General features: G+C 40.4%; 2 protein-coding genes and 2 long non-coding RNA genes across 4 annotated transcripts in view; all 4 read left to right on the top strand.

Annotated features, from left to right (window-relative positions):
* klhdc4 (kelch domain containing 4) overlaps window positions 1–10,649 on the top strand; it is an 86,312-nt gene extending 75,663 nt beyond the window's left edge. The window contains exon 6 of the mRNA XM_079683625.1: window positions 7,359–10,649. Coding sequence (XP_079539751.1) covers window positions 7,359–7,439 — 81 coding nt within the window. The 3' untranslated portion in view covers window positions 7,440–10,649. The remainder of the gene's footprint in view (window positions 1–7,358) is intronic.
* Window positions 10,650–11,277: 628 nt separating this feature from the next.
* The window catches only part of zcchc14 (zinc finger, CCHC domain containing 14), a 55,797-nt gene continuing 40,566 nt past the window's right edge, over window positions 11,278–26,508 (top strand). The window contains exons 1-2 of the mRNA XM_079683621.1: window positions 11,278–12,851; window positions 15,075–15,272. Of these exons, the coding sequence (XP_079539747.1) occupies window positions 12,351–12,851; window positions 15,075–15,272 (699 nt within the window). The 5' untranslated portion in view covers window positions 11,278–12,350. The remainder of the gene's footprint in view (window positions 12,852–15,074; window positions 15,273–26,508) is intronic.
* LOC307040624 lies at window positions 15,279–21,311 on the top strand. Its single transcript, XR_013808549.1, has 2 exons — window positions 15,279–19,763; window positions 19,955–21,311. It is a non-coding gene; the product is annotated as an uncharacterized lncRNA (long non-coding RNA).
* On the top strand, window positions 23,092–24,175 carry LOC307040626. The gene is made up of 2 exons (XR_013808550.1): window positions 23,092–23,333; window positions 23,856–24,175. It is a non-coding gene; the product is annotated as an uncharacterized lncRNA (long non-coding RNA).

Here is a 26,508-nt window from a genome sequence, read left to right as displayed (position 1 = left end):
ATAGAAGCTTTACATTTCAGTAATTTTAACTTTTGCATTTGGCTTTACTATCACCCTGGACAAAAAGCTCGATAGTGCATTAGTCATATCTATCATTTCACTGCCGCACATTGATTTGACTAAAGGATTTGTTGCCCACTGTCAGGAGGATACCTTCATCCCCTGTGACATAACACAATGTTAACCCACATATTAAGATAATCCAGGGGGAGAGGCACAAGGTTTAACCCTGTGAAATAAAGAAAGATTTGTTTCTGTACTATGACCAAGCAGGGGGATTACACCATTTTAATATAATGTTTTGGCTACGTCTTGACTCAGGCTGTTGGAGGGACCCAAGCACGCTAATCCCGGATGATAATATAGTCGCAGCATTAGCTAATGAAACCAAAAGGAGAATCAGCAGCAAGTGAAAAACACATATCGTAGGCTTCAGAGATATACAGAATACATTATACATACGAGCTCGCTCTCTCCATCTCTCTCTCACACACACTCTCACACACACACACACACACACACACACACTTATTGTGTGTAAAATGTTAAATACTGTTACTCACTAACTTTAATCAAAATGTGCATGCATCAGTGCAAGAACTCTAGCAAAAAGCCTGTTATTTAGCAGTATGTAGTTGCTGCTTCTGATACCTGCTACATGAAGACATGAAGACAAAACACACACACACACACACACGGATATACATGCGGAGAGAGAACCCCAGCGGTCCTCTCTGCACCTTAGTAACAGCACACTGGCAAGCTAGCCCCTTCCTCACAGAAGGCCCCCTATTGGTTAACCAGCTCTCTGTTGCTAGGGAACAGCTTATGCCTTGCTTCAACGGCGGCCAATCGGGTGGGTGTGTGTCAGTGACAGGGGGGGTGTAGGTGGTTTGTGTGTGTCTGTTTGCAGCCACAGAGAAGCAAGTGAGATTTTTGTAAGACAGGTTCACAGCATACACTGATACTATCACACTCTGATAAACGAACACAGGGTGCGCTGCAAACACCATGGGAACACTGCGGCTACTCTGACTCACAAATGTGGCAAGCTCTTTTTTTAACAACCAATCGATTAATCAAACTTTATTGACGTGGGGCTTTTCGTGCAAGATTCCATTACAAAAGTGAAGGAAAAACATTTAGTCTTTTACTGTACCCAATGTGAAACCTATGTACCAAAATAGCTCACTCAAACTCATAGACATCAACCAGTCCACTCTGTGCATCCCAAAGGCTCATATTCATAGGAACAACATCTCAGTGAGCAACTGTCCCTTGATGATGAAGCATCTGATAACCCTCAATAACATAAACTAAAAAGATGACAAAGAGATCCCGCAAAAAAAAATCAAAGGAAGGGTTAGTTTATACAGCCTACATACGGGCTTAAATAATGTCTCAAGATTTTGCTTGAAAATGATATTGATTTGGATGCCATCAGCTCCAGATACACTAGAAACACACTTCTCTATGGTAGATCTCCCTATTTTATTTTATTTTTTGCACCATTTATATTGTTTTATATCCAAGGTATGTTTATGTTGCTTTGTTGGAGGAGCCTGGGACTTAAAGGGGCCCTATTATGCTCATTTCAAAATGAAAAAAAATAGTTTAAAGGGGACATATTAAAGTCATTGTGAGGTTCATATTTGTATTTTGTGCCTCTACTGTGACATGTTTCCATGCTTTAATTTTCAAAAAGCTCTTTATTTTTCTCATATTGCCTGTGCTGCAGCACCTCTTTTCACCCTCTGTCTGAAACCAGACCCCAGTCTGCTCTGATTGGTTAGCTGGCGGGCTCTGATTGGTTGATTGATTGGTCAAGCGCTTAGATAAGTCCCGCTCTTTAGCCTATACAATGTTTACACGTACAATGTTTTAGAGCGCTAGCCAATAGATACGCAAGTGTTACATAATGTTGTCCGCATGTTCCAGAAGCATACAAAGAGTGTGTGGGAGAGAAACTCCCTCTGGCATGCATTTTGGGATTTCAGCCCTTGCAGATCATTTACATGCACAAAAACCTATAGAACACACTACAGGAAAGAAAAACCCCCAAAAGCCTAATCGGGCCCTATAACTATTGTCCATTTAACAATGAAGCATTTGAATTCTTGAGATCACAAAGCAGCTAAAAGGCCATTGTCGGATGAAAAAGAAGATTTAACAGGAAAACGTCTTAAAAGCATGTTCGACATGTAAACTGTCCCTACTCCAATGAGAGGTGGATCTATTCATTCTATGTCCTCTCCTGCTGACACGCTGCTTCCTTGGGGCTGGTCTGCATTTTTTGTGAAGCTTTCTTAGGTGGGTCACAAGGGGAGCTTTATAATCACGTCTGCAAAGAAAAGGCATTCATAAGTCTGTATCTGCATGGGAGACATGTGGCTCTACTTTTCAGCATTTCCTAAGAGGACAAAAGGCAGTGCTTCTGTTATATTGTATGTTACCCCTAGTTTCCACCGGGTCCGTCTGCGTCGCAACGGCTGCGCCGCGGTTTTGGTCTGGCCTCCTCCGGCGTCATACCCTACCGGGCGCATTTCAGAAGCGGAGCATCTTGCCTGCCGGCTCGCAGTTTTAGTTGATTTGGGCATATTTCCTGGACAGACTACTTTGTACAGACAAAGTTAATAATAATTGTAATATCCCAGTTATAAACGACATGAATCAAAGATGTGTTGCTGTATTTTAGTGGTAAAAAAATTCATTCATCATCATCATTATTCTATATATATTTACACAGTGCCTGTAAACCGGAGGAGAACGCTAGCATTTCTCCTCCTACTTGAAAGACTACGGAGGGATAGGGTCTGCAAAATTAGTTTGTGTGTGTGTATATATATAGGCCTATATATATATATATATATATATATATATATATATATATATATATATATATATATATATATATATATATATATATATATATATATATATATATATATATGCTATATGCTCTGAACGTTCCACTTCCTGCCTGCCCGACATTACCTTACGGCTGCGTCGCGTCGAAAAATAGACTTCAATCCTATTTCGAGCGGAGCTCAGCGGCGAGTCGCTTCTGGGACGCTTCTGAGCCGTAACGCGGCGCGTCTGGTGGAATAGCACCCAATGACTAGAGTGGCCGCGATCCTTGCGGACGCCGCGGCGCAGCCATAACACGGCCGTAACGCGACGCAGACGGACCCGGTGGAAACTAGGGGTGAGCGTGTAATAAAATGTCTCAATTTGATCAGTTTTAGGAAAGCTTACAACCCAAAAGAGTGTGGTGAAGTGTTGTTTTGTGTTATTTTATATTGTATACAGGGAATGTGGGTCTGTGTCTCCTGCCTAAAACAGGCTTGCAGAATTTAAATATCTGTTTATGGTCTGTATAAGAATAGATGTCTGAACAACATTGGTCCCAGAATGGAGCCCTGGTGCATTCCAGTATCCTAGAGGTCAATATTTCTAAAAGACTGGACACTTAGAAAGTTTCAGCCAGACAGAGAAAATACTTTAGTCAAACGGTCGTTTACACAGCACACATTTGAACTCGTTAAAGAATGGGAAGCAATCATAATAATGATGGCTCCATTCCATTACGTGTCCTATTCTTTTGCAACATTGCATTTGAGCCTCACACATTTCTGCAGTTTTATGAAAGCATTTAAGCATGCTTTTCTGTCTTTCTTCTGGTCGAAAAGCCAGGACAGAATTGTCTTTGATCACTTGGTGGCAAATTAACAAATGTATAATTGTATATGTTAGCATAGTGATACCTGTTCACATACTAAACAGACATAGAGCAACAAAAGAGGTTATTTAAAGAAGAAGATCAGGCCTCCTAGGGCGATTTCCCCATCTAACGCAGTACAATGCCAGTTGCAAGAGATGGTCCTGAACCCTGGTGCGGTTTAGTTTCTGTTAGAATATTATCCCACCCAATCGCAGGAAGCAAACCAAAGCATATTTTCCAATGCAGAATTTAAATATCTTTAAAACGTCTTCCAGTACATTCTGGACTGTTTTTTTGTCCAGTTTTATTTGTGTTACCAAACTAGACTTTTGTAACAAAATAAATAATAATTTTGCCTCTGATTTTAACTAGCAAAAACAAATTATAGTTATGTCCCATTTCATCACAAATTAAACCACACCCACATGTTGCATCTAGACATTCTGTGCATTTATATTTAGTGTACAGATATTAATTTGCATACATCTTGTAACTCTCAGCAAGAAAAAAAAAATGTCAATCTATATTTAGTTTGAGGTCTTCTTGCTAAGATGGGAGAGTTTCAATATGATTTACTCATTTAAAATACTAATTGTGATTGATTATGCTCTTTCAGCTCAAATGAAATAATGAGACTGACAAATAATCAAATTATTTTGTATTGAGCTAACCCCTTTTTTATATACTGGAGGATGTGTCTCTGGAAGTTAGGAATCATACTGAAGGCATGGAAACATAAAAATCACAAATGTTCTTACTAAATAGAAGTATAAAAGGCCAACGATAAGAAGATGTATTCACCTGGTCGGGTAGTTATCTAGGACACAGATCTCTAATAAGGTTATCACCGGATTGATCAACAGAAACCTTGTTTGCCACTCTGGATACATTAATTTACAACAATGTTACACTAATGCTGCTTAATATCTGTTCGCAGTTCCATTTCCCCTCTCACACTGCTATTGAAACAATTATTTGACCTAATTAAATCCATATTTATGTGCCTCTTCTTTTGGTTAATCCTTGGATAAATCCAAAATAAACTCTATGTTAATACTTTTATATTTTTATATTTTCAGTGAGCGGTTCTGCATGGGGTAAAAGAGAACTCCTCCATGATTATGTCATTGAATATACCAGATTTAATTTCACATATTTACTAAGAGTGGACAGGTGGTCAGAAAGGCTGGCCTTCACCCACATGACCCGGGTTGTCAGCCAGCATCTGCTTAGGTGTCATTGAGCAAGACATGGACTCCCCGCCAGGCCGCTGTTCTGCAGCCGACTTCACCCTCTGACCCCCCTGTCAGAGGAGGTGGGCCTCCTTGTGGGATCAACATGGGTTGTTGTATTATTCATCTTAAAAGTGCAAATTGCTCCTTCATTATTGCACTGCGTACATTGAACCTTGCTTCTGCATTGGTATTATTTACATGCACTGCAAAGAAACTGCAGACAATTTGTTCTTTTAACGCATCACGTTGCCGGAAACCACTAAAACAATGCAAACCAAACACAAGAAAGAGTATTGCAGTAAGAACTGAACTGGACTTGAACACCATGATTGGCTTGTGACTTCACTTTGGCATGAACCTTTTGACTTGAAAATACTTGAAACCTTTTCCTAGACCTAAGAATATAATGCATACATTTGAAAAAATGGCCACACTACTTGAATCAACTACCATTAACAGTATTCATTCCTAGCAAGTCAACACTTAATTACCCAGATCAACTTTATTTTAAACTGTCCGGCAGCATCCAATCAAGTTGGAGGAGAGAACCTTGAAAAAAACATATAACTTAACTTACTAAGATACTTAACGTGATGTTGGTGAGCGCCATTTGGAAAGAAGCAGAATTCTTATTTATCTTGGGGAAATTTGGGTTTGTGGTAGTTGTTTTTTTTACAAATAAATATGATAGAAAATAGATGTATAAACATAAGAAGTAAAAGTTAAATGTCCAATAAAAAAGGCACTACAATTAAATAAAAAATATTTACAAGACATAAGATGTATAAATGTGCACACTGTACTACAATAAAGCATGCATATGTCAATAAAAAGAGTATATTCGCAATGATCCCATGATTATTTTGTCCGTGGACAAAAACTACATGCTGGTAATTTTGGCCTTGGTGAAAAGCCAAATTAATTGGTGGGGTTTCTTTCCTCCACATATCTGAAAAGAACATTAGACACGCTGACATTAGCTCAAATTCTCAAACTCAAAACTCAAGAACAGTACAACTTTATAAGATTAGCATACAGCAGCATTAAAGCCAGTATCAACATGTTTTACAGTACTGGAAAATATTGCTGCTGTCAGGTGAAAACCTTGCATCTTCCAAATGTGAGAGCATTGCATTTCATTTACCACCCTTGTGTTTTTTGATATGTTGTTGTGTTCTATAAACCCCAGGGCTGTAGGATTTTCTGAACCAGTCAAAGATTCTCCTTCAACAAAGAGACAGTAACTAGAGTTCACCTGACAGCCGTGGGATGAATGATGTGCATGCAGTTGTGCAAAATCCAATATAAGTGATGTTAAAAGTGTGAAATTATTTAAACAAAGCAAAGAGAAAATTAAATCCCCAAATATTGATAAAACCGAGGAGAATCCTCTTACTTTAGGCTAAACACTGTGGTTTGGTCCTTTTTTAAATGTATAACGCAAGGCACCTTATGTCCATCCTTTTGTCTGTTTGTATTTCCCTTTAGTTTATTTTTTAACATATCTCTTTAAGCTGCATATTAGTTTGCAATAAACAATTATTTCCATTATCGATTTAATCGCAGAAGGAAACATTTAAAAATATATATATTTTGGTCTATAAAATGTCATAAAAAGGTCCATTCTGGTTTTCCATCTGGTGATGTCACTTTTGAATTTTTTTCTGCTGGTCAAATAACCAGAGGTATTCATTTCAATATTCTATAAAAATAACAGGAATAATGAACAGTGGAATATTTATATTTGAGAGGCTTACAACAACATTGTTTCACATTACTGCATGATAAATAATGTCAACATTTAATTGATTATAATAAATTATATATTTATTTTTAAATATATATTTTGGGTTGAAAGGGGGAGACAGAGGGGATGTCTCACGGCCAATGTTCCCAGGCCAGATTCTAACTCGGTCCTCTGCACGGAGACCAATCCCCAGTACAAGGCCCTTACTTGTAAACAAATATTTGTTCATTATTTTTTATTTTATTATTATTTTTCTGTTTAAAACACTGCTGCAGCTCTACTGTATAGCATTTCAATTGACATGTAAAGGACCATCTGTGGTAGTAAGAAATGTCTTGGATAAAAATGAATACATGACTGTGTAGATGTGTATGTATAAGAAAGTTAAATATACTATATTTATCGATCAAATCAGTCAAATGTGATTAATATAGCCCAATATCAGAAATGAAAAAATGTATCTCAGGGTTCTTCACACACTGTACATCATACGACACTCCCTATTCGTAGACCCTTGCAAGGGACAGAAAATAACTCTCCAAAAGCAGCCTCTTGTGTGAACGTTGAGTGTGTCCTGATTATTGACACTTTCCTCTCTCTCTCTCTCTCTCTCTCTCTCTCTCTCTCTCTCTCTCTCTCTCTCTCTCCCACGCAGGCTTACAGTTCCATCCTGGTTGTCATGGTGATTCTGCTCAACATTGGAGTGGCTATTTTGTTTATCCACTTTTTTATTTAAAGACAGCACTGCTTTCAGAGTCAGCCTGTCTATGCTACGAACAACTATAAGTTCCTATGAGTATTACGACCAATCTGCTGCCCCTTGGTGTTTCCAGTGAGAGGACTGCAAGCCGAGGGAAGACGAGGGCCGAGGAAGGCTCCAACGATATTTGGACTAAGTTAGTTAACAAGGGGCTAACCTTGGCTAATTTGGTCCAATCGTCTTAAAAAGATGCTCAAGTGCAAAGCCCAAAGAAGCGAAGGAACGAGGGGTAAACCAGGCCAGGTAACGGGACTACAGGGAGATACAAGTAGTCCATAAACTGGACTTAAGTGGGCTTCAATGGCTCATATTCAGACTCAAACGGGCTGAAGAGTTCCGATCCGAGGCCATGAGAGCTGCAGCTGGCATTACAGCGAGATGTCTGCTTCCACTGTCTGCAGACAGGACTGACCAGACAGACTTTTTCATCTTGAAATCATAGTTTTCAACAGATTTGTAACTTTATTTATTAACAGTTTCTCTCATGTACAATATGTTGATGGATATATTCTTTATTTTGTAACCCTCCACCCCCTCTTTATATAACTCCTGCCTTTTGGTTTCTCTGCCTGCCTGGGAGTTGTTACAGACGGTTCAATCCAGGTGTGTGTGGGTGTATGTAAGACTCTTGAGTGTTTGCTGCCTGGATACATGTTCAATGACATTTCATTTCCATACACACACATCCATTGCTTCTACACTTTCCCTGTCATTCATCAGTTCTAATGTCCGTCTTCTGTCCTTTTTTACAGTACGGAAGCCCAGAGGGGCAAATGATAAAAAATGAAATTCTGCGGATCCCTTTAGGAAGTGATCTTAATGGTTTGTTCTGTTAAACAATAGGATAAAAACGTTTTTGCAGGATATTTTTTTCTAAACAACTATTTCTTTTTTCAAGGACATTTTTCTAGGGTTTGTCACATTTTGTGTGAAAGTGAGTGTTTTTGCAACTCTGTCAAGAAGGCATGTCCTTTTCCAACAATGTGAGTGGATGTGTACATGTGTGTGTCGTGTGTTTGTGGTCTCCAAGTAGCTCAGTGGCCTTTCACGCTGTTCATGAACTTTACAAGAGCATCTCATGAAGACACGGCAGCAGCTCGTCCACATCTAGCCTACTAGCATCAGCTGACAGCTGTGCCCCCCCCCCCCCCCCCCCCCCCCCCCCCCCGCCTCTCCCTCCCTCACCTCCACACACCAGTCAGAGGATGGAGCTTCCTCTAAGTTGGTGTGAGTTCAAGACAGAGCGTCCTTGGCAAAGCCCTGCACCTCCTGCACAGCTAGCAGGGGTATTCAGAGAAAATACAGCCTGTATATGTAATACCAGAAAATAGTTTCAAAGACAGAAAATATCTGTCTCCCACTGCTTCTCTCAAAGCATAACCTGAATAAAACACCTTTATACTATACTTGCAAGATGTCTGAAAAAAACAGTCGCCACCTGCCTTGCTTTTGTAGCGCAATTTGATTAAAGTAAGACAATGCATGCATATGTACTGTAATATCCTAGTTATGCGTTGGATCTGAAAGCAACACAAGCTTCAGAAGCACATGCAACATGTTAGGTTTTGACAGGAGCAGTGTCTGGAAAGAAGCGAGGATTAAAAAGTACAGTCAATTACTTTATGGACTTTTATATGTCTTTTTCTGGGTTAAATTAAACCTATAATATGTGGGGATAAGTGATGCTGCCAGCTCCCTAAGGGAACTAGCTGGTATTTTGTAGAATCAAATAGTGGCCAGGATCAAAAATCGAGATTTATCGCCACTTTTACTCAGCCTTTCTTCCAAAGATCCAAGACTTAATAGACAAGCATAAACATCAGTCACAATAGAGTGGTGCAGTTTTGAAGTATTGTTGTATGACGACCTGGAAGTTAGCATCGCAACTGCTCCCTCCGCAGAAAGCAATGGGATCTTTCTATTGGATTAAAAAATATCTGAAAAAATAAGCTCAGTGTCAAACACATGGCAAGACAACCTACACATATTAACACCAATTTTATTTTTGAAATGTAAATGCAATCGATAGAAGCAAAAAGCTAACATTAGGATATAAATGAACTAGCTACATCATGCATCACAAGCGCTAAGCTAAAGGCGGCTAATGTTTGGAGTAATGAAGTCTAATAATCTTATTAAACCCCTTGTTAGCAACCACTATTTATGAGACAGAAGTTTGGGACATTCACCAGTGGGGTATTTACTGACGTATACGACAAAAGGTGAATTTCTCTTAAGCTTGTTTTAACCACAGACCTTATTTCAGGCATCTGATATGTTCAAAAAAACGTTGACTATGAGATGAGGGAAGCTGAAGTGGTAAAATGCTAGCTCATTTCCAGCTTTTCTGAATGATTTTTTCACCACTCTATTTGTGTGTTTTTATAGGCCAGTAAAGGTTTTTCTGTGTATGTGTGTGAATGTGTGTGTCTTAAAGCCATCTAGCAGACCTTACCAGCCTGTTTGTTTGCATGTGTGCAGATGAATGCTCATCGAACTGTGTGAACATGTGTGATCATCCTCTTCTTTACACATGATGGGATGGCTGAACCCGTTGCCATCGGTAACAACTTCCAGGGAGCAGGGAGGTTCGCAGTTGTTTTTCTGTCGGACAGCGTTTCTTAAACTGGAACTCAAACTCAGCTTAAGGCTAATTTCTGGTTTTCCCCCACATTATTACAACAGTACAGTCTAATGTGCCTGCACCCCGGGAAGCAGAATAATGTATTTTCATTTCATTTTGGGTCCAGAGTGAAGCAGGTTCAAGAAGCTCTGCTGTATGCCATCAGCCAGGTGACAATGCCCTGCGTCACCCTGTTAGTCCGCAGCATGCTACAGCATGCCAAGCTCTCTATAGTTTGACTCTTCTTTATTTCTTTCTTTCTGTTCCTGAGAATTACTCTGTTTTGTTTTTGAGTTATGTGGAGAAAATAATGAAAGTGTTTGAAAGAAAAAGTCTCTTGGCTCTCGTGTTTTTAGTCTATCTCATTCTTTGTGTTGCTGTGTTGTAGTTTTTGTGTGTTGGGAAGGGAAGCATCCTTGATGCAGAGAGGGAGTGGTACAGGACTGGTTAAGAGAGAGGGATATGGTTACTATAGCAACCTTAACTGAATTTCCCTCCGTCAGCGAGGGGCCTGTGTGCGGGGGCGGGGCTTACCTCTAGAGACCAATGTTCTCAATGAGAGGATGGAAGGAGGAAGAACCAAGAAAATAACTACCGAGAGGGGTGGCTGGGGGAAAACAACAGGTAGGCCTATGTCAAGTATATTTGTGTTTCATTCACATTTTAAATATTTTCTGTGCTCATCATTTGTGGGGAGGTATGGCCAGGTGTCATGATGGATGCAACACAACATCCATAAGAAACTCTGTCGCAGCATCAGGTTTCAACATGGACATCTGCCGCCATCTTCTGGTCCTAGATGAACTACATAATAAGAGCAACAGAGGCCAGGTCAGGCTTGACACAAAGGATGAACTTCGAATATGGTATTCAACTCTAAATATACAGATAATTATTGCCTGTTTCAATATAAATGATTCTGCCTGGGGCTTTTAGTGTATGTTTTTATTTTATTGTTATTTTACTTTAAGGTCATTTTAATACTTTTTAACTTTAACTCATTTTTAAATGCTGAACCTTTACTTGAAAAGTATTTCTGCCCTGTGGTATTATTCATTTACTTAAGTCAAAGTTAAGACTGCTTCGTCCATCAGTGGGTGTTTTCTAAAATAAATAATAATATAAGGTGAGCTCTGTCTTATCTGACTTGGCTAAATTCCCTCTAAAAGTTAAAAAGTTAAAAGTAATAGATGATATTGGTGAGAATAATATACCATATATTATATGGAATCAGTCAGTTTAACATGTAATGTATCTGGCAATTTAAAGCCAAAGTAATAAAGCTGAGATATGTATGAGCGCATGAGAAAAAGATGTGAAATAGCAGGGCAGCGGATATCCCTCTAAGCCAATCACAAGAGAGACCTCGCATGCAGGCAGTACTTGCAGCCAATCAGAGCAAACATGTCTGCATGATAGGAGGGTCTTGCTGCCAGAGTTGGGTTAATGTTATACACAGCTGTTTTTCTTAGATTTCAAGACTCAGCGGGGAATGCAGGGAGCGTAGAACAACTTGTTGATCTAAACTCATTCATGGACTTAAAGTTTAATTTGTGAGTTTTGTGTTTTCTCTGCAGCGGCGTTTCATGAGGTAATGTAGGCCTGTCGGTAGGCTATAATGTTAATTCCAGTGGCAGCATTAGCTTCAAGCCGCGCTAGTTTTGTTTTTAAACTTTAACCTAGCATAGTCTTGCTAGCGGTTTGTCAGCCGACTGCTCCTCGCACAAATTGTGGAAAAACCATGAGGACGGAGGAGCAACTTTACATGGAGGGAGAGCGGGGCGGCTCATGCGTCTCCTTCAATGGGGCGGTGTGTTTTGAAGTGTCTCTGTAGTCCGCTGTCAGGGGGGCAGCGGTCCTACCGGCGGGGAGGGACACGGCGGAGCGTCTGCTCCCGGCTGCCGTGCTGAAAACTGAACTCAAACCAGACGACGTTGTCTTGATAAGAGGGGACTTACATAGATTATGGTTTGGAAAGGCCTGCTGCTCGCTCGCCGCAAACAAAGGGAATAACGTGCATGTCATTGCTGTGGTTGCAGTGATTGGAAACAAACATACAGTGAACAGTGAGCGACGGAGTCAATAACTTGAAGTTGGACTTATTAGCTCTGACTGTATGGCCACATAGTAGCGCTGCCCACGCGCGCCAGCGCAACTCTTCAAACGCACACTGTTCACACGCACGCGCCCTCTTTGTTGTGAAGTTTTCTCTCCGTTGAAAGTTTGACTTTTTAATTCCAGTTATTGTCTGTTTGAGTGGATGTATGAGTATGGTGGAGAGTTGGAGTTGTGTCCAGAGGGAGGGGGTGTACCGCTGGTTCAGCTCCCTCACATCAGCCGAGAGAGCAGAGTTCCTGTGCGGCCTCCTGGACCTCTGCGTCCCCATCGAGCTCCGCTTCCTCGGCTGCTGTCTGGAGGACTTGGCCCGCAAGGACTACCACTCCCTCCGGGATGCGGAGATCAAAGCCAACAACCCCGCCGACCTCTCGGGCCTTACCAACATCACGGACGAGGTGGTGCGGAGCAAGCTGCTGGTGTCCCTCGCTCTGCTCGGCTCTGACAACAGGGAGGCTGCGGGTGTCCTGTACCGGACCCTGACTCACATAGACTCGGTGATCAATAACTACGGTTTGGCCCTGAACGACGGGAGGACCGAGGAGCAGTTTCTTTTACTGTTCACCATGGCCTCTCACCACCCTGCCTTCAGCTTCCATCAGAAGCAGGTGCTGAGGCAGCAGCTCGGCCACATCCAGGACATCCTGCAGGTGAGAGGGAGGCTTAAAGGGTTTACCTCATCACCAGGAGACCAGCCCAGACTGCTTATGATCTTTTTGAAAAATAATTGAACCCTATTCAGTCATTTTCAAGAAAAATAAGTGGATTTGTGTTTTAAAATAATATTACTAACCCTAACCCTAACCCTAAACACACGTACTATACTTAAAGTAGGCCTACACATTTAGGAAAGGTATACTTTACTTGAGTTCTTAAGTCACACTTTAAATCAAGTGTTCTCTGCAAAATATGTTTTTAGGAACTCTCAAAAGACTCTACATTAAATTGGTTGTTGGACAATTTATTTATTGATTAAATATTTGAAATCACCTCAACAAACTACAACAGGGCTTCAAACACATTAATGCTTCTATAACAAAGTAATACAACAATAACAAATGAGCCAATCAAATTATGAGTACCTAATTCATTTTAATAGGTCAAGTACGTTTGTTTATATATATATATTTTTTTATATAGGTTTTACTACCTTTACTGAAATCAAATATTTGAGTTCTTCTTCCACCACTGATCATTCATTTAACACTTCATTTAAAGGAATAATCAGATTTAAACTAGTAGTAGTAAAGTAAAACATATTTATTATTTCATGCTACAACACCACAAATGCTCAAATTGAATTTCTACTTTCTACATAATATTTAGATTGAAAGGACAAGAAACAGGATACATAAATACATACATACATTGTTCTAGTGAGAAATGCCACTTTCAACATTTAGATAATCCAACATGCAGAATTTCTCTATACTCCTAATCAGATGCCTAAAAAAAAATCGGTTCAATGACGGATATTCAACCTTTATTTCAGACTCAAGGTTCATATTACATACAAAATGACAAGATACACATCAATAAATAAGATTAAAAAGCTAAACACAAAACAAATAAAAACAAACAAAGATATAAGTACATGGGCACATACTATAAGTGCATAGCAGGTGATAAGTCTAACATGGAGAGTGATGGGAATTCAAGTGAAAAGCAGTGTAGCAGCTACAAACATGTTTATGTGTATTCCAGTGGTTGTGAATGGCATAAAGAAAAATAAACAACTAATGATATTTTGCCTGAGTGGCACACAGACCATGTGGTTACCCAGTGTCTGATCAAAATGTGACATGTAAGAGCTCATAAAGCAGGGCAGATGCCAATGTGGTGAGCCTGCTGTGGGGTGTTACTCTGCTATAAATCCTCAGCTATCTGACAAGGTGCATGCTTCAGGATATATGTCTCCTATAAATTCAGAGCACCGGACGACGTTCACCAGTGTTATCACCATGTCCGCCCATCCATCAGGCCCCTGACCACAACCTATGTGTTCACCTTGTCAAAGAAAAAGGAAAAGTAATTTGACCTAATTTCAGGCTTTTCTGAGACCTGGAAGAGCCAATATGTGACAGATGATTACTGACATAGGACCTATAGACTTAAATTACAGGTCAGACTCATTCAATGACAGACTGCCTGCACATAGACACGCCTCAGTCATGTGTGAGTCAGAGGTTCACACAGGAAATGACATGCTTGTAGGTGAAAGCTGACAGCAGGAGTTTATGATGTCAACACAGCTGAGGTCTGATTTAAAAATAAATTCTTCAAAGCTAAATGAAAAATCTGCATTGTTTACATGCATCTTTCACTAAGTTTAATTTCAAGGCTTTTAGAGCTGCAATGATATCAAACTTTGTTGGGTTTATCTTGAGAAAATATAAGCTCAGAAATAACCAAAACAACCTGGTTATATCTGTTAAAGTTACGGTCCCTGGGTCCTCTTTAACAGCTCAACTACTTATTTACTATTTATGTACACTGTTTCGGTGTCTCAAATATAACTAGATGGCACTCTGGTGGTAGCTGGCCTGTGTTTCTTAAAGCACCAAAAACTAAATTTGATCTTTTGACAATCCCAGTGCTGACTAGTTCCATTCTATTAAAAAGAAGGATGATAACTCCAACACTCTGCAACTCACAGCAAAACGCGTAATATTAATGTTGTGCTGAACTGTCCCTTCAAATTCTTAAAAATCTTACAATTCCATGCTGCTCTGCTCTTACCTGTCACTACACCAATTTGTGTTATAAGACAGAAAATGTTTTTTTGTCTTTTTGAGTTATGCAGAAAAACAATAACATTTTACTCTAGCTGTTAGTCAGATTTGGTCTCTTACTGATTACATGTGTTGTTGCAGGTGAGCAGTGGAGGAGGAGAGGCTCAGGAAGCTGCTGGGGATCGAGCTGCCGCATGTCACCCTCAGCCTCATCACCCCCTCCTCCATCTGACAGCCCCCCTGTCCCCCGCTGCTTCCCCCCTGCCCGATGCCTGCGCTGCCTCCCTGCCTCTGTCGGCCTGCCCCCCCTGCCACACAAACTGTAGCTGCTGGCACAAGGTAGGAGGGAACACACAGGGTTTAGTGGGCTATGTTCATATTTATCAATAAAGCAAGTTTAATGATTCCAAAAAATAGTAACGAAAAAAGGGTTTCCTTGATAGGTCATAGGTGGTTCTGGTTAGATCTTTTGTTATTCATAATTGGTTGCATGTGTGTTGTTCTTGAAATGGACAACGGAGCAAACGTGGTTGTGTCACAGTGAAAGGAACCCCAACGCCACAGCTGATTTTAAAATGACCAGACTTTTTTCTGTGTCCTTAGGAGCATTCTGCTATCTTAAAAGAGCAGACCACTGGCATGGGCGGTATCATTTTTTTCATACCTTCATACCTTGCTGACATCATACCGTGGTATACGGTATATGACGGTATCAGTCCCAATTTAAGGGGTAATTTCTCCCAATGTTTTACTCACTATATCAACAGCCCCACCAAAAATATTTTCCACCAGCCGCCACTGACGGTATGACTTGGGTCGACTTGAGTGAGGTGGCGTTCGGCGGCAAATAGATGTTTCGAACGGTAAATTATATGTTCGGTGTAAAATGCAGCCCGAGCCAGTAGACGCGCGCAAAGTGCCGCGACGTGCGCGCAAGTGCAAAACAAAGGGTGCATACATGACACATTGTGCAAATGGCACATTTTGAGATCGGATACAGGACGCGTTTGTAGATGTCCGACGTTGTTTCCATAGTGAGCTAAGTTAACAATATATCATCATACATAAACATTTTCCGGGAGTAAATACTTGACTTATTGAATAAAGTTTGCTATATTCACTAACTAGTTTGGCAATATTATTCCGTGCATGTGTTAAAAACCTTATTTCCATTTGATTCATTGGATTACTCGCGTGAATGTTTAGCACGTAAATGCTTTCGTTTTTAAAACCGTCCGACCTCGACTACAAAACAATCAACCAGTTGCATAGGATTAAAAAATGTCAACACTCACTCACCCCGTCTTAAACATTCCCAAAGAAGTGCCTCTGTCTCTCGTTGTGCTGGATGAAGTCACTGGCGACGAGTAAACCCAAAATAGTGCCAAACAGGCGCAGAGACATTTTCTTTTTTACTAGTTGTCCGACTTCGGGGCCGGCAAATGCTGCCGCCATCTTGCTCAGCTCAGCTCTGTGCTGAGCTCTGAGAGCGGGAAAGACGGACTGCCCTCCCCTGCCCTCTGGTTGCGCGTGTTGTGCATTACAACCAATGTCGTCCCTGTCAAAACTCTGTGTCAGTGTAATAGAATGAAACGCATCTGTGATTTGGCGCACAGTCTGTGACGTCACGGTATTGAAAATCATACCGACGGTATTTCGAAATACCCTGGTATACCGTCATACCGTCATACCGCCCAAGCCTAGACCACTCAATGTCCAAATTGACCAATCAGAATAAATTATTAAACAAAGCCTTGTTATTTTGAATATATTATATAATCATTTATTAGAAATTGTATAATTATGACTGAAATAGCATTTTTGAAGCTGTCATATAAATGGCTTCATCTGTATCTTTTATAATTGAATTGTCATCATTGCCAGATTTAATAATTACCAACAACATCTGTGTCTGGCCTGCTCCATTCACAAAACAATAGGATTTCTTGGAGAAGCTTCTTTTCAACAACAGATTCACTGTTCTAATGCTTCTCTGTGATTGGCTCAGCTGCTTTAGAAAGATAAGTCCTGTGTGGTGATCATAGACTGTATATATAAATGGACGTAGTGTCCGTGAGGTCACCCATAGGATTCTGCAGAGTTGCTGAGAAGCCTAAAATAGGCGGAGTCGGCCACTGCCGTCTCGACAGCGACGTCAGAGTCTAACTCCCGCCTGCTCCAGCCTGATCTAAATAAGGAGAGGGGTCTGCCTGCAGGCCTGCACTCTCAGGACAGTTCCGGTGTAGGCTGCACTCTCAGGACACCTGCACTGTCAGTACAGGAAGTGACGATTCTGACGAACACGTTTTTTCCCTGCCCCCCGAAAGACTCGTTTGATGGAAGTTTTCAAATCACAATGGAGACTCATCACGGAGGTGATGAGTCCGCCCACCGTGCACTTTGGGTCGGCCTTGGTCAAGCCCTTTTGACCCCCCCAGCCTGGTTCTCGTAAAAGTTGACTTAGCCATTTTTCACTCAAATGACACCATGGAGGAATGTAACGGGAGTTGACAGAGGACTCTGCCTGCCTCACGAGTGCCACTTTTTTTCACTTTTCCCCAGTTTTATTATTATTTTTTGGCTATTTCACCCGGTTTCTACCGGGGACACTGCCCGGTCTCGGGTGTCCCCCCACGGCCTGTGTCCAGCCCCCCCCCCACTCATCCATATATTAACGGATTTTGACAATTTTTGTTGCATTTTTCTCCTCTCCTCTCACTGATCGAATGGCAAACGCGACCCACTGTCGGAGGGCCTCCGCGCTGGCCTGGCCTAGTGCTGGTGCTCTGGCGGTCGGTTCCTCCGAACTGCAGGTTCGACTCTGATGGCCGGGAGGGTGTGCTGCGTTGGGGTGGGGGACTTCCCCCACTCTGCGTGTCTCTTCCTTCCCGGGCCGGCCGATATGAAGCGTGACCAAGACGCACGTCTGACTCAGGGGTCCCACGGGTCCCGCAGCGGGGTGGAGGTTCCCAGCTGGAACCTCCCCACCTCCGCCGCGATGCACCCGGCAAACACGGTTGTTTCTCGAACCCTCCACTGTTGTATAGCGGGTGTAATTAAAATACAAGATGTCGCATTTATTTATATAAATAAATATATATATATAATATATATATATATATAGATAATAAGTGTCAGTGCGATTTTATGTTGTATTAGCGTGCATTTCCTGTTTGGAAAGTGGTGCTGTACTGAGAGTAAACAATACAAGGTGTCCCTATTTTTATATATATCTATAGGCTATACTGTATACATATGTATATAATAAGTGTCAGTACGATTTTATTTTGTATTTGCATGCATTTCCTGTTTGGAAAGTGGCGCTGTACTGATAGTGGCGATTTTATTTTGGAATTCTTAGCGTGCACTTCCTGTCCTGAGAGTTGAGGTGTCCATGGCATGGATGTATAATAGAGAACCGCAGTGACGCGTCGTAAAAGCCGGAAGCAAGTTAGCATTTTTAGCACTTCCGGTTCCTTCCTCAAAAAGCAATGCATTTTTTCCATAGGGTTTTGGAAAATAGCTCGAAATAAGGTCTGTGGTTGACACAAATTTAAGAGGTAAATCACGTTTTGTTCTACGACATTAAATACATCAGCAGTGACCCCTCTGGGGATTTTTGAAGAGTTTACGTGTCTGAAAAACGATGGTTGTTACCGAATGGCTGAATAGGACTACAGAAATTGTCGAGGCCGTTGTACGTCATTACGCCGAACACGTAAACACTCCCGCTAAGTTTGTTTTCCCCTGTGTTCTGCTTGAAAGCAAGTACCTGCCTATTTTTAGTATCTGTATATCTATATCCGACCATTAGAATCTGTATTTTTGAAATTGTCGTTTTTAACACCGTAGTTTTACAAATTATAGAATAATTAATTAGCAGTGTTTTCCAATTTTACTCGGCAGTTCGTTTCGTTGGCTAACGTTAGCTAAAGCTAGCGCTACTAGTTAGCTACGCAATGGTTTGTTGCTTTGCTCCGGGTTGCAGCCACAGGTCTTCGCATGAAACGTGCTTGTTCTATCGTTTCCCGGCCAATGTTTTCCAAAGGAGAGTCTGGATTCGTGCCATGAGGTAAGCTGACGTTACATTTTTGTCCATGTCACGGTGAAATGTAAATAATGGGTAGTGACTGTATCGCCATTATAGAGATGGCGCTGCTGAAAAGACCGCAACATAAGTAAAGATAATGAATACATCCTATTAAAACCTGTGTGTCTTATATGATAAGTCTTATTAGTACAAGCAGCACGTTTCACCATGTAACTAAAGATTATAGTCAGGGAAATCAGTTTGACATATTGAATGAATAACAAATCACCTCTGGCTGAGAGAGAACTCTCTGCTCCATAGCTTCTCTTGGACGTAAAATCACATGTACATTTTACATTTATATTCAATTTAATATTCCATCCCTCACATACTTTTGTATATATAATAAGTTATATTTTGTTTTTCTTGTTATGCTGCTGCAACACAAACATTTCCCAAATTGGGATCAATACAGTAATATCTTATCTTAATTCATTAAGAAATATAACTATTATAATTAGTGAAGCAGCTGACACCTATTTTCAATATGGATTAATCTACCATTTATTTCTTTAGTTCAATTTTCATCTATAAAAATGTCAAAATAGTGAAAATGTTCATGAGACTTATCAAAGTGCAAGGTTATATCTTTAGATGTTTTGTTTTAGCCTATGTACTGTATGTCTTAATGCTCTTACAGTATATGTGACGGTGTGACTTCCATGAAACTATATTTTATATCTTCCCAACAGACGAGCTGACAGGAAACCTAACACTCTAACAACCACAACATTGCAAAGGCGAGTAAATGTAAATTAAAAACAATTCACAATTTTTTTATTTCTTCTTCCTTGCAGTGAGGGGAAGCTGAACTTGCACTTGGTGCCAGTAAGGATGTTCCTCACGCAGGCTGAATGTTTCTCCTTCCTTACTGACAAAGAAGCCCTTGATTTGCAATGCTTCACTAATTGTCATTTCCCTGGCTCCGTAGGGACACTTTACCTCCAGCAAAGCGGAAGACCCTACCAGACCATCTGGAGATGCCCCCAACAATCCTGATAGGGAGAGCCACAAATCTGACTCATGGACCTGCATCTGAGTTGCAGTGGTGAATGCCCTGACGCCCTCACATTCATTCCTAGTCCCCCACTGTACAGACAAAACACCATCAAGGGCCTGTTGTTGCCCTAGCACCCTGGCAATAAAGGAAGCAGTCACACGCTTTGACCTCAGGACAGCTCCAAAGTTGCTGGCAGTCAACCTTCCTTTCCTGAACAAATGCCAGTTTGGGTTGGTTCGCTGACCAGTGGTAGCCACCTGAATTGCCCTCTGTTGCTCTTCAGACAATGCCATGCTTGCCACAATTGCCTCAGGTCCCTGATGCCCAACAGATTTGATAATTTCAGGAACAGTAAGTGTTTCCAAGCTGTAGTGTTCCTCTTCTGGCTCGGGGGAGAGAAGCCAAGAAATTCCTGAGAACCTGCCCCCGAGTCTGTCCCTCAGCCAGTCACGATCTTCGGAGGTGGGCTCTCTTGTCAGCGGGTTAAATTAGTTATTGGTTTCAACAGTCACATTACAACAGTTACTAAATCAGCTTACTATCACCTAAAGAACATATCTAGGATTAAAAGACTAATGTCACAGCAGGATTTGGAAAAACGTGTCCATGCTTTTATCTTCAGTAGACTGGACTACTGCAATGGTGTCTTCACAGGTCTCACTAAAAAATATATTAGAAAGCTGCAGCTGATTCAGAACACCGCTGCTCGAGTCCTTACCAACACTAAGAAAGTGGATCACATCGTTCCAGTTCTGAAGTCTTTACACTAGCTTCCTGTGTGTCAAAGAATAGATTTCAAAATACTGCTGCTGTTTATAAAGCACTGAATGGTTTAGGACCAAAATGCATTTCTGACCTCCTGCTAAATGATGAACCATCCAGATCTCTCAGGTCTTCAGGGACTGGTCAGCTTTCTGTCCCCAGAGTCAGAACTAAACATGGTAAAGCAGCGTTCAGTTATTATGCTCCAAATGTCTGGAACAAACTCCCAGAAACCTGCAGGTCCGCTGCAACTTACTACTTTTAAATCCAGGCTGAAGACTTTTCTTTTTGTCGCTGCTTTTAATTGAACTATTCATATCTTAGACTGCACTGTAACTTTTATCCATGTATTTTTTCTTTTAATGTTTGTTTTATTAGCTTTTCTTTTTAATGACTGATTTTAAATGCCATTTTCTTAATGTCTTTCATTTTTTGTAAAGCACTTTGAATTGCCTTGTGTTGAAAAGTGCTATATAAATAAACTTGCCTTGCCTTGCCTAATAAAGATTTAATGTGACACATACAATTGATTTGTTGATGGGAATTAATGTGAATAAATTAACTCGAGGTTAACGGTACTCTTGCTATCACGACTACTCACCGACACTATAAACCTTGTCCCTCATACTAGCCCTGACAACACCGGTAAGCACACCTTCATCTAGGCTGCACTGTAACGTGTCCTGACTTGTAGTGGTTCTCTCCTCTATCTACATTCTTCTTGTCATCTTTGTAAAATGATATCAGACTGGTAATTGACACAGCCATGACTTCTAGTTAAATTCAGTGTGGCTAAAATGAAAAGCTTTGTTAAAATATGCAAGCACGCGAAAGTCAAATTCAGCTATATTGTCAAAAATTCTACATGTGTTATACATCCAGAAATATTGAAATATCGTTTCCCACAGTGTGACATGTATACATAAAACAAAAAGGGCCTAGATAAACGTGGTACACATTAAACAAAACGGGCCTAGATAACCGGGGTATACAGTTTAAAATGTTAATATATTTAAAGTGTTCAAAGTGCAGTTTCAGTGCAAGTCAGTTGAAACGATCTTAAATTGGCGTGACGTTGAAGTCGTGCGACCCTGCTGCTGTACTGGCTTGTAGTTCGTTTATAGCATAACGTTAGCATTTCGCTTTTGGCGACTAGATTTATGATTCAAAAATTATAAAAGTAGGGTTGACATGTGGAGATTATCCGGCTGAACAAAACGTGATCCCTCTCTTAAATGTGTGTCAACCACAGACCTTATTTCGAGCTATTTTCCAAAATCCTATGAAGAATTTGCATTGGTTTTTCGCGAAGGAACCGGAAGAAGTTTACTTCCGGGTTTTACGACGCGTCACTGCGGTTCACTATATGGGTCCGTTCTTATTGTGCATCCATGGGTAAAGGTAAAACTCATGTAGTGCTGAACACTTCACATCACATGAACGTGCCGGGCGGCGCGGTCCCTTGGTTTAGATGCGCGTTCATAATGCAGAGGGAAATAACTCTCTGAATAACGTTATTAGCACATTTTTACAACTTGGGGAACGAATGTTTTTAATAAGGGCTATACAAGTGTTCATACTGGGTAGTTTATTTCGTTTAAAAAAAATTATCCAACGATTTACAGACCATTCTTTCCCCATGTAAGTCAATGGGAAAAAGTGTTTCCGGGCCTGGCAACCAAACGGAAGTTTAGTACCGCCGTTTGGCCACCACGAATATTTTCATCTGATTCCGGCACCCTTCCTGGGGGCTTGGTCCATGGTCCTCAGAGTGCAGGTTGTCACTGTCACTACCCGATCCGTCCCCCTGCCCAATCTGTACTGTGCATGTGCGAGATGGTCCGCCATATTGGAGAACTCCGGACGGCAACCCAAGAAAGACACTTGACACAGTGGCTATTGGCAAAGCTGAAAAATAAAACTCGAGAGAGATGAGTTATTGTTATTACAACGTGACTTCACTATTATATAACAACCCTTTTTATTGGGTTCTTTTATTTGGGGTTAAGTACATTGTCAGAATAAGTGAGACATGAATTTAACTTATGTTAGACAGCTATCATACTGAATAAATATTTACTGTGAATGTATGCAAACATGTATGGCATATGGCTGTCTAACAGAAGTTCAATCCATTCCTCACTTATTCTGACAAAGTACTTAACCCCAAATAAAAGAACCCAATACAAATTGTTGTTAAATAATAGTGAAGTCACGTTGTAATAACAATAACTCATCTCTCTCGAGTTTTATTTTTCAGCTTTGCCAAAGCCACTGTGTCAAGTGTCCTTCTTGGGTTGCCGTCCGGAGTTCTCCAATATGGTGGACCATCTCACACATACGCACTGCAGATCGGGTAGTGACACAGGTGTCCTGAGACCTGAGACTGCTGCCTGAAGGCAGGCTCCCATGTAAATAAGGGCAAAGAGGCGGAGCCGAGGCGGGACCTGCTGCCACCGAGCTGGAAGCTCCAGAGCTAGCTTAGGCTAACAAGCTAAGCTAACATGCTCCCCGTCTGCACACTGCCGTCACATTTTATGTTTCTAAGGTAAGAAGACAGGAAACTATTCAGCAAAACTATAAATAATAATCTAAGTTATTGAGTTTTTAGGATAATACTTGAGAATCTTAAAATCCCTTAACATTTGTATGCAATTGTGCTAAATTCAACACTGGAATCAAGCAAATATGAATATGTTTGCATGACATTAGTTATTTATATTTTGCTATCACTTAATTATATGTTTAATACATTTAAGTCAAGCTAAGGTGCATGTGATGGTAGCTAGTTAGTGCTCTTCCCTGTGAGGCCTCCTCCAAACAGCATAATAACCAGAATTTATCATTAAAACTAAGTACCAGTTCTAGATCCCTAACTTTAGACAAACAATTCAAAAGACAAAATCAACTAAATGTACTTAAAGACCAATCTTTATTTTAAGTTGCCTCTTAACCTGAGATATTAGTTATACAGTAATAGTATTGAAAATCTAAACAAAATCAGTCAACTTTATATTTCTTATGGTCTAAAGCATTTATTATTATTCATTTTTCCCCTCTCATAATTCAGTGTGGACTGATTGAGACAGCGTGGTGTCCAGAGAGCTGCAGAGACTCCAGGGAGAAACCTCCGTGTGATGGACATCCTGTCTGTTGGTTTGGAGAGGACTGAGGGTCTTTCCTCAGCGAGGAGGACCAGGCCTGATGGAGGAGCCCATGCTGGGAATAGCTGATACCAACTGCAAAGGCCTAGTCTGTCACTTTATTTGACTAAATGTGTTTACTTATACATTTAATAGGTTTACACTTTCTGTACATATGTGCTTTTTATTTAAAACATGTTTGATTAACTTTTGGTTCACATTTCAATAAATTGTATTTGTATTTGCACTCCTTTCGTCCATTATTCTTACTGAAAATGTTAGATTACACATTCACATCTGACTGAAGATTGGCACCATTTATTTGTGACGTTGCAAACTCTGCAGTACAAGGCACAAGTGATGTGAAGCTCAGAAAGTGAGGCGAATAGAAATAATCAGCTGATGGAGTGTAGATGTGGAAATAGGTGCATTTGATCAGCTGACTGTGTTTTTGCCACACTTTATAAGCCTATAACCACACCTTCTCTGAGGTGCAGCGTCACAAACAAGTGATGGTCCTGATAGAATACACAAATATACGGTGCGCAGACCTTTGTTTTCACAATAAAAGTAGTTTATTAGTCAATGTCCAGTACTGGCCTCTTGGATGTTCTTCTTGACCCTCAGAGAAGGAGAACATTGAATCGTGTCTTATAGGCATGTCCTTTCCGAACAAAAATGACCGGAAAAATAAAACATATTATTGCAGAACAAGTGTGTTATTTATGAAAGCGGTGTGTTTGTGTGGGGCTGTAGATATAATCATTTTGTAATTGTAATGTTTTTTTTTATTTCAACAGTGAGCTACAAAGACAATCAGATTATGAATGAACAGTATGAAGTTCATCAACTTTGAAATATTTTGTTATCAAAATAATATTTAACTGTTATCAAAACTTAGTGCAACTGTAGAAGCTTGTTCTGTTGTCTCTGTTATCTAAATGTAACTTTTTGCATGGAAAAACCCCTCAACTTCACTGATGTGTAGGTGATCTAGTATTTAGTATTGTTTAATGGAATGTATATCAGTGTATTAAAGTCAATATTTCATTTATTTAAATCAATATCTTTCTTGATTCTTTGTACATTATTAAAAAAAGAGTCTTTGTACCTGTGCTGAAGTTCACTGCTGTGAGGAGTCCAGTTTTGTCTCTCACTCTCTGGTCCAGCCTGTCTGCATCACCTGGAAACTTTAAACAAACCGATATATATGTAAAGTACCATGTGTACAAACTATATAACTTATTGTCTTCTGTTGAACATCTTGGATAGTGTATTGTCCGAGTCAGGGTCCTTTTTATTTCACTGTAACTTTGGAAGAACAAATTAAATGCAATGAATAAGCTTAATTTTAACTGAAGCACACTAAACGTCTGATCTAATATTTTTTAACAAATCATCCCTAAAGCATTGAGTATGCTATTTATCATCCTTAAATGCAGGCATTAAGTTACATGTTCTACAGCCACAATTATTCGGTTTCAAAAGTGTAATGAAAATCAAATGAATAGTATTTACCAATGCTTACTATTTATTTGATACCAATTAATAAAAACAACAAGGTTTGTGTTCGTTCTTCAGATATGTGACGTTAACATGTAAGCTCAACAATGAACTCCGGCTCAACCAACCATATTGTAATATCTAAGAAATCATCTTGAAATGTGACATTAATAATTGTAATATACACACATCTTATTGTGAGGTTGATTTCACATACACCACGCTGCTCTTCAACACTACTTTGACTTATGTTAGCTTATCTACATAATTGAGCATAGCAAATTTAAATTAACCATAGCGATGCATACAGTTACCTACCTAATAAAATATCTCTCTAAGTTACAAGGATGACCTTATTTTACCAACCTCAAACAGAAGCCATTTGTTCTACAGTATTATCCCACATAACGCTTAACACTTCTCTATTACGTTTTAACTTGAAGGCTACAATTAGCATCGTTAACACAGATGTAGCTACCACTCGCTTACATGCTAACCCAAGCCTTAAAGGTCCCATGACATGCTTTTCCGGTTATTACCTGTCCCCTTGTGTGTTATGAAGGTTTTTCTTCATGTAAGCGGTCTGCAAAGTCACAAACCCTCAAAGTACACCCTGTAGCGAGTAAAACTCTAACACAGAAAAGACCTGTCTATGCTGCCCCAGAACGCCTCGTTGGAGATTGTTCTTTTTCCAATTTTCTCTTCCTGAGTATAGTGACGTAACGATACCCAGGTCCAGGACCAATCCGCGGTACTCCGCGGATCTCCATACACACACACTCACAGCCTGGCTGAGACACTGTCCGAATATCTAACTGAAAAACTCGGCCGTGACGTTAACTGTCAGCGTATTGACACTGCGAGCAACAGATATCGCTTGTTTAAAGTGTGTGCTGAGTGCAATGAAGGTGCGGAGATGTTTAACCCAGAACTCGGGCCTGAAGCCTTGGTTGTGAGGCGATATTATGAACCACGTAAAGCGAATGTGAAAGCGGCTAGCAGAGCTAGAACTTTTACTGGTGCAAGGGTACTGAATGGAGCTATGGCTGTACTGCTTAGCTAAACTTTATGCGGGTT

The sequence above is a fragment of the Notothenia rossii genome (genome assembly GCF_949606895.1).
Source record: "Notothenia rossii genome assembly, chromosome: 5".
Lineage (NCBI taxonomy): Eukaryota > Metazoa > Chordata > Actinopteri > Perciformes > Nototheniidae > Notothenia > Notothenia rossii.
This window is presented reverse-complemented; position numbering and strand designations above follow the sequence as displayed.